Source organism: Cebidichthys violaceus, unplaced genomic scaffold, assembly GCF_023349555.1.
Source record: "Cebidichthys violaceus isolate CVI_PGR_0920_01 unplaced genomic scaffold, fCebVio1.0.p SCAF_4, whole genome shotgun sequence".
Lineage (NCBI taxonomy): Eukaryota > Metazoa > Chordata > Actinopteri > Perciformes > Stichaeidae > Cebidichthys > Cebidichthys violaceus.
Window position 1 is genome coordinate 2,017,999 of NW_027176594.1, and position 13,872 is coordinate 2,031,870.

The window sequence follows — 13,872 nt, forward strand, 5'->3', positions numbered from 1 at the left end:
GAATCTGAATCGTAGTGAAGTAGAATGTAGCAGCATAGAAATACTTCAGTACAAGAACCTCTAAACTGTACTTAAACACAGTTCTTGAGTATTTATAGCATGGTGGAAAATCCGTCCTCCTTCAACAGCACAGTGAAGAAATAGGCTTCTTTCAATTGAAGACATGTCGCAGTAAAAGCACAGATGTAAATAATAAAATGAATGATGGCTGAATTCCATTTAGCTGCTTCGGTTTCAAGGTCCTGGTGTTGTGCATGTTGGCAAACTTAAATAGACCGGAGTCGTCGTTAACGTTATTAGTAACACCTGTGCTTCAACAATGAAAAGTCCAAATATCTGCAGTGGAAACGACCTGCGGACGGTTTAAAAAAAAAAAGACACGTGTTATTATTAAAGCAAGAAAAGTACGCGAATAAAAGGAAAATGAAGTGAGCACAGATCAAAGAAAAGGAGATGAATGATTTATTTAACATCTTTATTATGAAGTACCTTTTTAAAAGAAATGTACAAGTGGAACCAGCACAGTGACATCTTGGCGTTTACCTTCGAAAAAACAGAAACACCATGGACATGTGGTGCGGGTCTGAAGACATATATGAAATGATAATGTACATATTTACAGCAGAGGATCTATCAGAACAGAAGTGAGCAAGCATGACTGCAGCTAATAATACAACGGGACCGACTGGAAATAAAAACTTTTAACAATAAAAGCATGGATTGGTTCAATAAAGATATTTTCGAAAGAGAACATGATAAAGGCACTGTGTTTCACACAAACCGACAACACGACAGACGCGGTCGTTTGTTTTGTCCATCGAATCATAAATCACAAGAAACAACTCTTTAACAAATGTCGTCATTCAACTGTCCCTGGGCGTTCTAACGAAACGGATAAAATATATCAGAGGGCCGTAGCAGTTCGCACATAAACATGAAAACAAAATAGATAATTCAACTCATCAGGAAAACATTCCTTATAAAGAACATGCTTGGTGATTATTAAAATTACACTTTTTTTTTTTATTATTATAAACAAATACATATCTAGATTTTAAATTTCATATTGAAGGCATAATGGGTTGAAGTGAGGACAAATATGTTTTGTTTTTTTTCCGATCCTATGTTTCCCTTTCTGGGCCGAAGCCCAGGACAAATTGTATTTGACATTCCTGCAAGACGTACACAGTAGGACCTCTTTGTTTGATGAACACATTCAATGAACTACCGGCATAGAGAACACAAAACACTCAGTCGACAGCTTGAGATCCGTACTGAAGACTCGACATGATTACAGGACCAGAGACGGGGTTTTCCTTTGAGGACATAGCGGGTAAAGGTTGTTGTTGTTTTTTTTTTTTTTTTTTTTTTTTTAAAAAGTCAGATTACATTCAGCTTCCATAGCTGGTGTGCGATAAGTGCACTCTCTGCACGGCGCTCCGTCACCTCCTCCACTGCAGTACTGTGCTGATGTGAGAGGTTCGAAGGAATAGTTTTGACATTTTGGGAAAAATAATTTAAAATTTCTTGCCTTCTCATGTGAAGCTACAGTCAGCAGCCGCTTAGCTTAGCTTAGCTTAGCATAAAGACCGGAAACGGAGGGAAACGCCTGGCTCTGTCCAAAACAACAGAACAAAAGCCTACGAGCACCTCTGAGGCTCAACTAGTTAACAGGTTGTGTTTAGTTGGATTTACAGCTGAGAATTGATCAAATAACACACCGAAAAAACAACTAGTAGCTATTTTGGTCAGGTTCTAAAATATGCAGATTCATCCTATGTGACAGTAAACCGCCTATCTTGATTTTGAACTATTGGTCGGACAAAAAACAAGTGATTTTTTAAAAATAATATGTGATGTGAAGACATTTTATAGACCAATAGATTAATCACGAAAAATATTTTTGCAGATTAATCAGTAATAAAAGCACTAAGCCAAAGCTAGCCGTTATTTCCAGTCTTTATGCTAAGCTAACCAACTGCAGCCCGTAGCTCTTAAATTTGCCAAACAGACACGAAAGTGGCGTTTCATTTTCTCACCCCGACTCTCGGCGAGAAAAGGAAAATAATTGCTCAATTGTCAAACCGTTCTTTTAAGATGAGCTGCAGATGTTTTAGCTCAGTGTTGAGCTGCGACGTCTGACGTCTGGGAATCTGCAAGAGGGAGAAGATTCCCCATCTGCTCGTGATTTCAGAACACGCCTGACGCTCGCGGACTTGGACAGAAACGACGCATGAAGGCGTACGGGGACGCACGGTACGCTCTTTGGCTGAGTTCAGGCGGACACGACACGGGCTTTCTTCACACTCGCTTCAGATCAAGCGTTCTAGATAGTAATGGCACTGGCCGGGCGGGCGGGCAGGCACCTAGACTGAGTACAGAGATACATACACAGTGGAGCAGAGACACACAGATGAGGCGACAGTGTGGCCCGTTCAAAACAACAGATACTGTGGTCGAAGGTGGCACACCGGAAGTGTGCGCTGCTCTTTTTCATGACAATTGTTGCGGGTGAAAAAAAAAAGAAGCCTAAAATTATTAAAAATTAAAAAAAAAAAAAAAAAAAAAGCATCGCGCAGGAAAACAGAAGTACACACTCGCAGGTTAACAGTACAGAAGTGAGGTGCAAGGATGTATTATAGAGATGGAAAAACAAACAAAATGGCTGCCCTGAAATCACTAATGAACTAGCTTCAAAACATACACAATAATACAACATTAAGTTGAGATATAACGAAATACGGCTGCATTAATAAGTAATAGTACCTGCCTTGTACATACACAATTCAAATAAAATGAAACAAGTAGCTAGGATACTTGACTTATCAAAAATATGTAGCTTTGGTAAACAAGTTATGTCGAGAACTGTCGTCTGAACATGTTGATGTGAGAGATCACTGCATGACATCTAGGAATCGAGGGTGAGAACGTCTCTGTTTTGAGGCTATGAAGTCAAACGAGAGGAGAAGCAGGCTAAAAGTTCAACTCCCCCCCCCACCCCAACAAAAAAAAAAATCCCCCCCCGCCCTCCCCCCCTCCCCTTGTCACCAGCTGATGAGGAACAGAGACAGCAAACGGCGGCAGGAGACTCCCGAAACGGAAACAACGCCGCCGCTCTCTTTACTGTCCCGAGCACCGATTGAAGAGTTTCCGTGGTAATGTAGCAGCATCGTAATGGTCTGCGGAGGACAAGACTCCTCCGGAGCAGAGGTGGAAGACTACTTAATCCTCCCCCTCACCCTTCCCCCCCCCCCCCCCCATCCGTCGCAGTGGAAGTGGAAGACTGGTCAGACGTCAGATTTCAACAGCGCTCCTCGAGTATCCACAGTGGAGACAAGACAGGTGAAATAATTTATGTTCCTTTCCTTATTTCCTTTTTCCTCTTTTCTCACGGCCCGAGCTTCTTCGCTTTACGTGGGTTTTGATCCGGGCGCGACGCCAACATCCAGACAGTCCATAGAAACGACCTCCTCTATACTCTCCCTTCTGTCACACATGGCTCCCTCCATCTTTCTACTTTCTTTCATTCGTTTTTTTTCTCACAGCTGAATTTCTTTCCAAACCTCAATGTTCTCTTCCTATCTCCTTTTGTTATTTTTTTTCTCCAAATGATCCGTTTCTCTCTCCCCCGCCTCCCCCCCCCCCCCCCCACCCCACCCCCAATTCTGTGTCATCTTCCTGTTCCCAAATTTCAGTCAACCTTCTCCACCTTCCCGATGATCTTCTCCTCGAAGATGGGCAGGATGGCGTCATCGTCTCGGACCTCCTCGAACACCACACCGCAGTCAAACTCGTCGCTCACTTTCTTAAAGTAGAACCTGCACACACACACACACACACACACACACACACACACACACACACACACACACACACACACACAAAGAACAGACATGTTGGATTATTAGCTGGCCGAAAAAAAAAAATGACAAAAATGGCTCCTTCAAAAACGTGACATTGCCACCCACACTGTAATATGAACTATATGCATGTTCTCACCTGTAATGGCCCTTTTTGGTAAGCAGCTCCTTGAACTGGCCCAAAGTCACCACACGGCCTTTGACCGACGTTCGGTATGGGATAGGCTCTCCACAAAAGTAGTAAGCGACCGTCATGTTCTCACACACTTGGCGCTTACCAGACTTGTGCCTGAAGGAGAGAAAAAGCCGTGTCAAAAAGCGCTCAAATAAGAATACATTCAAATTAAAAGATATCTTGGCCACATCCCGTAGTCGACTTGGCGCCTACCTCTGCTTGGCCTGCTGTAGTGCGTTCCTCCTCCTCTCCTCCTCCAGTCTCCTCCTAGCCTCCTCCAGCTGGGTGAGGGGGTTGGGAGCCGGGTTGGGGGGCATGGCCGGGTCCTGGATGAAAGGGTGCGAGGGCTGGACCTGGGTGGACGTTGAGCCGGGGATGGCGGGGGCCACCGAGGAGGGGTTGTTACGCAGCTGGGCGGAGACCCACGGGTGCACGGCTCCGGGGCGCTCCACTGAGGTCGGGCGCGGCGACTCGCTGCTGGGTCCTGTCCTCCTCGAGCTACTGGTGCTGCCGCTGGGAAAGACAAGGAGAGAAGGAAGCAGGATGAATGTCAAGGGACTTCTGGAATAGATGCAAAACTATTTTACGTTAAGGCGGATATAATCAGTATTTTTATATTAACAATGGATCAAATTCTATGAGTAAATTTAACCAGCGTCACTCGAAGTGATAAATCATCATAACCTCAATACGATATTGGAAATGCATTTAATCATGAGTAATACACGTCATATCACTCACCCATGTGAGGTCTTCCTTTGTCTGTCTCCTTCCATCATCCACTGCAGGATCTTCTGGTTTCTCTCCAGGTCCTCCAGCGGTACCTGGCCCTCCATGCCCCGCCCACTCTCCTCTCCTTTGCCCGACGTCTCCGCTGTCTTCTTACAACCTCGCCGTGACAGCGTGCTGCCTTTACTACTGCGGAAACGAACAGGCGACACATACAGTTGAGGTCATCCGGAGTGGAAAAAAAAGGGAGACGGTGCAGTTTTGCTGGAGCGCCTAACAAACGTCGGCGCGTTCCAACCCGTCGCCGGCCTACCTGTAGCCCATGCCCTCGAGCGTGCTGGCTCCAGCGCCGTCGGCGTAGTTGCGGCTTCTCCCCGCGTACTGGCCGGCCGGGTCTCCGTTCCACATGACGTTGGCCTGAGACCTAGAGCCCGCCTCCTCCGGCCCTTCTCTTCCTCTGTGGTGATACGGCTGCTTGTGGTGATGCATACCTGAGACAGACATCACAGCCAGTTATTGGCAACGGTGGCATTTGCAAACAGCATAACGGAGCACAGACTATTACAAATTCGGGACTCTTTTTGTGTTATAGCACATGATTCAGAGCAAAACTTTCTGGCTATGGCTCACCAGGAAATGGTTTTAATAACAGCTTTGTTAATCCAGAACTGTGGCTCGTCGAGATCTTCTTCTATACTTATGCAGGGTTCAACAAAAAGAATTGCCTGCTTGCCTGGTGAAGTGACCTGCTGTGTTGGGCAAGTAGATCCGGCATCTCTGAATAATTAAACACTAAGTTTTTGGCGTAGTTGATGCTGGAAGTAGCTAAGGAGTGAGCCATCTTGCCTACTTCTCATCTCTGTTGAGCGTTGCACACGCTAAGCACCGATCCAGCGCTTGTGAGAAAATAGCATCGGGTAAAAACGTAAAGACCGAATGTTTAAGCTTGGGCGGCCAGAATGGCTGTTAGGCCTTAAGCCTAAACTGCGCACACACACACACACACACACACACACACACACACACACACACACACACACACACACACACGTTAACGTTATTGCGAACTTCATATTCTCTCTCTCTCTCTCTCTCTCTCTCTCTCTCTCTCTCTCTCTCTCTCTCTCTCTCAGAGTTTGCTACTTGTATAACAAGTTTTAATTTTTAAAAAAACATCTAAAAAATTCCTCGAAGGGGAGTCAATTTACACTGGCGAAAATCCTGATTTATTTACTTGAATAAAGATAAAACATGACAATTAACTTTGGTCTTTGTTATTATCTGATAACTGCTTATAACTAAGACAATTTGTATCGGGGAAAGTAAAAACTTATTTTTTGACCCGCTTGACCGACCGGTAAAGTGAAAAGAAAGACTAACATTGAACCACGACATCGCTGGTAACAAATCCCACGAAAAAGACCAAAACCTGAGAGTAACTGAAGCTACGATCGAGTCCGTCCGGCTGTCGTAAACATTCATGAGAGCAACAAATCTGTATTCATCCTGTTCTGGTGCGAGTCTTGAAGACATCGACCAGAGAGACGCCTTCTCTTGGATATAATGCCACTCGGCTTGTGGTGCTACTTGATACTGCTAGCTCACCTAGCATCGTTGAGCTAACGCCAAGAAGGACGCCGTTGACCCCCATGCCGGGTATGTTTCCATATTTAAAATCTCACCTTTGACCCCAGCAGCAGGCAGACTGTGGCCCCTCCCTGGGGGGCAGTGAGGCGGGCCGATCCCGCCGTCAGGTGAACGTGATGATTTGGGAGGAGACTGTCGACCCCCTCCTCCTAAGGTGCTGTTGGTGGCCCCTGGCGACTGGCAGCCTGGCGTTTTCATCACGCGCTGCACGTGCTCGTCCAAGATGGATTCCGGGTCGTCGTCTTGGGAGTCCTCCATGGCCACCAGGCCGCCGTAAGTGGCGACTGCCGGGTGAGCAGTGGTCTCTGAGTAGCGGGCGCCGTAGAGGGGAGGAAACGACGAGGGGAGGGGGAGTGGTATGCTGTGAGAGGACACGGAGGCCGCCACGGAGACGTCAGCATCGTCCCCTTCTTCTTCCTGTCGGGAGGAGGAGGAACATGTTAGACCTCTAACGGGACATACACACTGTGTCCACTAGTACGTACACACAAAGACAGAAATCAATAACTGCCCTTATCAAAGTATTACATGCAGGTACATTTCAGACAAATGATTTGGTTATTTCTTATCAAAAATAAAGAAACTTGAATAAAAAAAATCTGGCTGAACAGTCCAAGTACTTTGAACTAAATGTTATTTCAACTGAAATTCACATTTTTCTAGACTTGTATTCATCACTTGGGAGGAAAAACACACAAAACTAAATTTGACAGAATTAATTATAAGGCTGTACGTCCAATGACTGTTACACTTCAGGCTGATGAGCCTGTTAAGCTTTCCTTCTCAGTGTACACAGCTTGCTGTAGGAGACACTGTGTGCATAGGTGAGCTGGTGATGATGAAACAGTCGTCCCAGTGTGTTTAGACAAAGACATAGAAGCACGACAGCCGTGCACACTGAAATTAACGTCAAACGCCCCATGACCCAAGTCCTACGGCTATAGCCCAACAACAAAGAATTCCCTTCTGTTCCACCTGCAGTCGTGCCGCTCCTGTGACGTTCCTTCATTGTCACCGCTCTGCAGGTTTTGTGAAACTTAAAACAAAAGGTTTTGCAAAGTGATGGCTAGTTGGTTTGTGTACAACGCACGAAGCTGGCCTTAAAAAAAAAACAACACCCAATTGAGACACATCTTCCAAATGCTCTCAAGGAATGTTCCTGAAACTGGAATAATATCTGCAGGTCCCACACGTCTTAAGTGGAAAATGCTGCATTAAGAAGAACTCGTAATATCCAAACTGAATATGCTGTTTACATCACCCGTATCAAATTCTTAATATAGTCTTATCATATTCTGAACAATGGTGGAATAGCAGTGGGCATGTAAACGTAGTCACTGCCGGCCCGACATGGATAAAGTCAAAAATATGATTTAAAAAGGGGTGACCGTGGCTAAGTGGAGAGCAGGGCCGCCTTTCAATCAGAGGGTCGGCGGTTCGATCCCCGGCTCCTGCTCCACTAGTCTCATGTCAATGTGTCCTTGAGCAAGACACTTAACCCCAAAATTGCTCCCGTAGCTGCGTCTTTGGATAAAAGCGTCTGCTAAATGACTGTAATGTAATGTTGAATGGATGTCAAGAAAATAAAGTCGCCTCTGAGTTGCTACTTTCCGCTGCATCTTGGGCTTCTGGAGGGAGTGATGTGTTGAATATGAAAAACATGTTTTTTTTTGTCACGCACTAGTGTGCATCCTGGATTTGCACCAACCACAGTTTCTCATTAACAACACAAGATTTTCACTCATAATTCAAGTAATACTGAGGAAACAACAACATGAATGAATTACAGCTGAACTCTTCAGTGTCCGCATCGCATCAGGAGCAAACGGCAACACGCTCACCAGTCTCACTCTCTTCAGCCTCTCCTCCAGTCTTTCCTGAGCCTCTCTCTCCCGGAGAACCGTCTCCAGCCTGCTGATGAGCTCCGCCGCAAACCTCTCAGGCTCTACGTGGATGTCCTTTGGCATGCGGTACGTGCGCTGTATATAGACACAAACACATGACCCCCCCAAAAAAAAAACTAAATGACACGCCACAAGTTATACACGGCTGAACGCATCTGCAGATGAAACGCAGAAGCCGTTTTAGCAAATGAACGTGGAATAATGCACTAACAATATACTAATTAAAATCAATTAAAAAAAAAAACGGCGAAAGCAGATAATTGTTTGTTTGTCTCATCAACGACTATATCAACACAAAATCGTGTGACTATGTGTTGTCTGTTAATTATTACTACGGCAAAGCAGCAGCCTCGGCATCGGTAAACGCGCTCCCGCTGATATTTGACTGAGGTCAGCGGGGGTCGGTGTTACCGCCGTGCTGCATGAATACAGATATGAATGCTGAGGAGAGAGGCAGAGGGAGCAGTGTCTGTGTAACTCACAGGTATATGAGGTAGGGGCACACGTCCGTTGGCTTTGGCACTTTCATGCATCTCTTTACGATGCTGCTTCCGATATCTGTATGGAGGAATACCATCTCTGCACGCACACACACACACACACACACACACACACACAGATAAACAACGGTTAAACACAGATCTGACCAGCCAATCCATTCACGGAGGCAGCTCCGGAGTTCATCTGTACTTACAGGCTGCTGTCGGTCAGCGACAGCGTGTCGGCGTCGCTCGACATGCTCTGCTGCTCGCTGTCATTGGCGCTGGTTGCTGGAGCGCGAGCGTAGCCCATGTTTGCGTAGTACGGGTTTACCGGCTCCCTCCAGGGCCTGAAGGGGCGAGCGGAGAGAACATAGCGCGGTGAGCTCGCGTTCAAAATGTCGACGCACGTGCGCGTGGAGATGGGAGTAGCTCATGCATTCTCAGAGGCTTTTCTTCCATTACGTTAAACAAGAGCGCTATGACCAGGACACGTCTCATGTTCGATTGCTTCGAACTCAGCAGGTTTGGTTTTTAAATGTCAAAATAGGTTACCGACCCTTTTTATGTGGAGGTCCAATCAGTGTTGATGGTAAATGTCAATTGAAGCGATACATTCCTCAGCGCGTTCTAGATTAACCGAGAAAGCAGAGTTCTCCGCAGCAGTGGCTGAATACATCGTAGTGTATATATATATATCTTTGTCCATAACATCCTCTGCACTCATGTTTTGGGATGCCACATGCGCCGTTGGAAACGTAGATTATTCGCAATAAAAGCGACGAGATCAAGGAAGCTCTGTTTTTTTTTTAAAAACGGGATCTAGAGAACGGCCCCGGGCTTCCCAGAGAGGGAGACCGGGAATGAAAGCTGAAACAGCAGCCGGTAGTTCTTCCTCGCCTCTGACTGGGTCACTTTCACGTCAAACGACGCTGCTGGATGCAGGAAGATCTGAGGAATTTATTGCTTCAATTAACTAAATTTACCCTCAACACTGATTGGACATCGATATAAAAAGGTGGCAAATTGTCCCTTGAAGTAAAGAATCAACAGACTTTTCATATGATGGAATGTACTTTCTGATTTTTGTTCCGTTTACACATTGGGAAAGTGTTTTCAAGACTGTTGCATTTGTGCCAAAATTCACTATAAAAGTGAGATGGGTAAACTGTGTAAACATGGTGGTATTCATCACAGTCTTCCTCATGAACCTTGAGACAGACAGACAGACAGACAGACAGACAGACAGACAGACAGACAGACAGACAGACAGACAGACAGACAGACAGACAGACAGACACACACACACACACACACACACACACCTGTACTCCCTGCTGTCTGGCCTCCTCCGGTTGGTCGAGGCTCTATGCGGTGCCGTCTGCATCAGCAGGCTTTGAGTCAGCCTATCAGCTGGTGTGTCTCCACACTCCTCCTCGTCCTTCTCGTCCTCCGTCTCCCTCACGCCTCCTCCACACCTAAAAAAAAAAAATCAGATTCGATTAGATCCGAAACATCACAAAACGATCTTTTATTTCACACGTTATGAGAACGTTCCGACGTTGTGTTCGCGCGTCACCGAGCAACGGCGAAAAGTCGGTGGAATGTATCGTTGAAATGATTCCAGATGACGGGCGCGTGAATCCTGTGCAGTGCATGACATTAATTCTGCATCGTCTCACCTCCACTCCTCATCCTCAGCGAGTGTGGGTAAGTACCCGGGCACGGGCTTGGCTGGGCCCGATGAAGGGCTCTGATCGCTGGGGTTGGGCTTGGGGCTCTCTCCTCCCGTACGCGTGTACTCCAGGTACAGATCCGACTTCAGGAACAAAGGGTAGGTGTTCTCCTCCATCATGCCCTGGATCTCTGTCTGGGCCTGGAACAAACACATAGCGGTCAATTGGGCTGGGTAGCATTCAAAAAGAACGAGGATGCCAGCACCCTTAAAGCGATACGGATACTAATAGAGCACTTCATTCGATGCCCATCGTGTGTGTGTGTGTGTGTGTGTGTGTGTGTGTGTGTGTGTGTGTGTGTGTGTGTGTGTGTACCACTGGCTAGCTAATCGTCACAGCACTGCACAGAGCTGATAACGCCATCCTCCAAGTCCTGGTGGCTGGACTGTGTTGCGCCCCCCCCCCCCCCCAGGTGAAAGATTTTCGCGCTGTTAGCACCGTTAGCTGCTAGCCCCCGGCTCAGACATCTCTGTGTTCGGATACACATGCAGGTAGGCGAGCCTGGCTGTGTGGGTTGTCACATGTTGCGTTAAAATCAAAGAACGCTTGCAGTGATTGGACGCAAGCAAAACCATTCAAATAGTCATGTTTTCTTTTTTTTTTAGCTCTGGGCACAAAAAGGACAGATTGCAGGTATGGTTTGACTGAAGTTCTGATACCATTTAGTACTGGGTGATTTCGGTCGATACCGTAAAAGGTAGCGAGTATCACATATCTGTACAAAACTAAATGATACCCAAAGAACCTACTTTCATTTCACACAATGGTTGTATCACTCATTTAGGCCCACCGAAGGTTTTGACCTAGTGTTTGGCTCGCAGCTCTGCTCTTGATTTAGGCCGAACACAGTTCCAACACTGCTTAGCTTTTGAAAACAAACGTGAACACATTACAAGGATTACTCTATGGGTTTTATAGCAAACTAATACCCACTCCAAACCAACACAATGACACAGAGTAAACCCATATTTATGAATACAGCTAGTTACACTTCAACCACACAGAGGTGTGTTACGGCCACATGGCGGTCAATCTCTGCGATAGTTTGGGTGTCGTATATATTATCAGTATCCCGCCATCCGACACAGCAATACTGATTTGCATTGGCTTAACCTGACAATTTCAACGAACTGAGACAGCCTGTGTAATCCAACATGCATTGCTGTTAATAGGAACATTTACAAACATGAAATCAGTGATTTAATTACCTGTTCAAACATGGCAGGGTCTGGATGCGGCCTTCCCACACAGTCTCTGATGAAGCTCTTGGTGGCGGCTTTGATCTGCCTGGAGACAATCCCACTTCCGTCTACAATGTACTTCCTGTAGATGGCCTTGGCCAGCTTTGCCCGCTTCTCCTGGCTCGTCTTCCTGAACCCCGAGCAAGCAAACCAGAAGTCGAGAAGGTCCGCGCACCCTTCCTGGCAGAGGAAGTTTCGGAACAGCTGGATGCCCTCCTGGTCGTCCAGGAGCGAGTGAAGCGACTCTGCCCACTTCAGGTAAGGTGGAGTTGGTGAAGCCGAGCCCTCGGGTTCATACCCCAGGTCCAGATCCGGGCGACGCGGGGTCGCAGACGACGAGGAGGGCGCGTAGCTCGATAGATCCCCCATTTTAGAAGACGAGGATGATGGAGGATAGCCGAGAGTTTGGGAAAGGTTGTTTGGACGGGTGCTGGCTGACTGGACTGGGGGGTCCAAATCAGATCCCTCCTCACCAGGAACAGGGGGTCGCGGAGCATCCTCGGTAAAGTGGGTAGGGCCGCTCAGAGAGACCACGACCCCACCACCACCACCACCGCCGCCCCGGTACCCAATCCCATGTAATTCTCTGACAACACTCATGTCTCTGATTGCACAAGGGAGAGGTCAGATGTTCCCCTCTAGCAATGATTTTGCTGGCAAACAATTCACCCTACAATGGAAACAAGAAAAGCAGTTATAGCCGGGAGTTGACACCAATGAAATAAACATTATGACTAAGTTGATAAAGGTGACTCATCTCTCAACCCCCTCGTTGTGTCAGACCACACATATACATGAACGCAGCAGTGTTATCAAGCAACAGAATTAGATGATGAGCAGAACAGACACATAAAAATAGAATAGACCACGACATAAACAAGTGTGGTTGAGAACGAGGAGAAGCGGGTCGTAAAAAATCTGAATGAAATGAAAATATTGGTAGAATGCTAGTATGAAATGTTACACGTTAGGAGCCAATAAATGTTAGCCTAAGCTACGGTGTTATTGATACCGTCAGCGACTTAAAGCTAGCAACTAAGACTCCAGCCTGGACCAAAAACTATTTAATGTTCTGTGCGTAAAGCTGAAGTTCACCATTAAGTTCTTGTCGTCAGTTTAACCGTTAGCTTAAACGCTAGCGCTAACAGTTGTCAAAACAAAGCTCACACTTCGTGTGGCTGGACACGATCATTTCCTAAATAACCAACTAATGTTAACAAGCTAAGACAGCTAGCTTTAGCCTTGTAGCAATGCCACCACCAATGCCAGTGCTTTGAAGTGGGAATCTCATTCATCTTGGCCTGCAAAAGACGGTGGGGGATGGGTAACGTTACAGAAACAAACTCTACAACCACACAACACGGGCCTGCGTGCAAAACACTCCCAACAAGACTTTGCGAGAGTATTCGTGCCGGACAAACTCGTTCAGAAGCAACATCAACTTTCCAACTGATTAACGCCAACAAAACCAGCCGATCTGAGATCAAACAAAACAAGAAAGCGAGGGCACGTTTTCCACTCTACTGGCTGCTAGCTTGGTGCGTTAGCTAGTTTTTGGTTAGCTTGTTAGCTTAGCTAGTTACGTTAACGTCCCGTGTTTTCCACACAAAGTGTTCGTCCTACCGTCTCTGTGAGCCCGATCCCCGTAATCCGCTGCATTGGGGATAGTGGCGCGAACTGTGTGCCCCAAAACGCAGCATATGGAAAGCTTTCTGATATTAAATATTAACGAAAATGACCCGTCGACTGCCCCCTCAACTCCCCATGGTGGCTGGTTTCTGAGCAATAATACAGCGCGAGCGAATACGTGCGTGCGCGCCGACGCCGTGCGGTGTGTAGTGCGTTTGTAGCACTACAGCGAATAGAAGAGACACACACATAGCCCGTCAACAAACTCCCAGTTCTGCGGTGGTGGTTTAGGAATTTTTCATTCTTTACTTCAGTAAAATTACTCATAAAACCATAATGCACAAGTACTCCATTATCAGCAACAAAGCGCATTAGCGCAACCAACTAAATGTACTCACTAAGTGCTCACTATGCAGTGTAACGTTATTATATATTATATTATTACTGAGGCATAAACATTAAATAAATGTAG

At 46.4% G+C, this 13,872-nt stretch overlaps 1 protein-coding gene across 2 annotated transcripts; it reads right to left on the bottom strand.

Moving 5' to 3' along the window:
• Positions 1-3,663: 3,663 nt before the first annotated feature.
• Positions 3,664-13,548, bottom strand: LOC137885362 (axin-1-like). 2 transcript variants are annotated; one of them, XM_068727589.1, is made up of 13 exons: positions 13,395-13,548; positions 11,739-12,441; positions 10,477-10,670; positions 10,120-10,272; positions 9,010-9,144; positions 8,798-8,894; positions 8,253-8,390; positions 6,447-6,828; positions 5,078-5,255; positions 4,777-4,950; positions 4,249-4,548; positions 4,000-4,149; positions 3,664-3,818 (listed from the first exon to the last, which is right to left on the bottom strand). In XM_068727589.1, exons 2-13 carry the CDS (start codon positions 12,369-12,371, stop codon positions 3,692-3,694), a joined length of 2,661 nt encoding a protein of 886 aa, XP_068583690.1. In that variant the 5' UTR covers positions 12,372-12,441; positions 13,395-13,548; the 3' UTR covers positions 3,664-3,691. The 2 variants fall into 2 exon arrangements, with proteins under 2 accessions (XP_068583690.1, XP_068583689.1); XM_068727588.1 differs by having other exon boundaries at positions 4,777-4,953.
• Between the last annotated feature and the right edge of the window lie 324 nt (positions 13,549-13,872).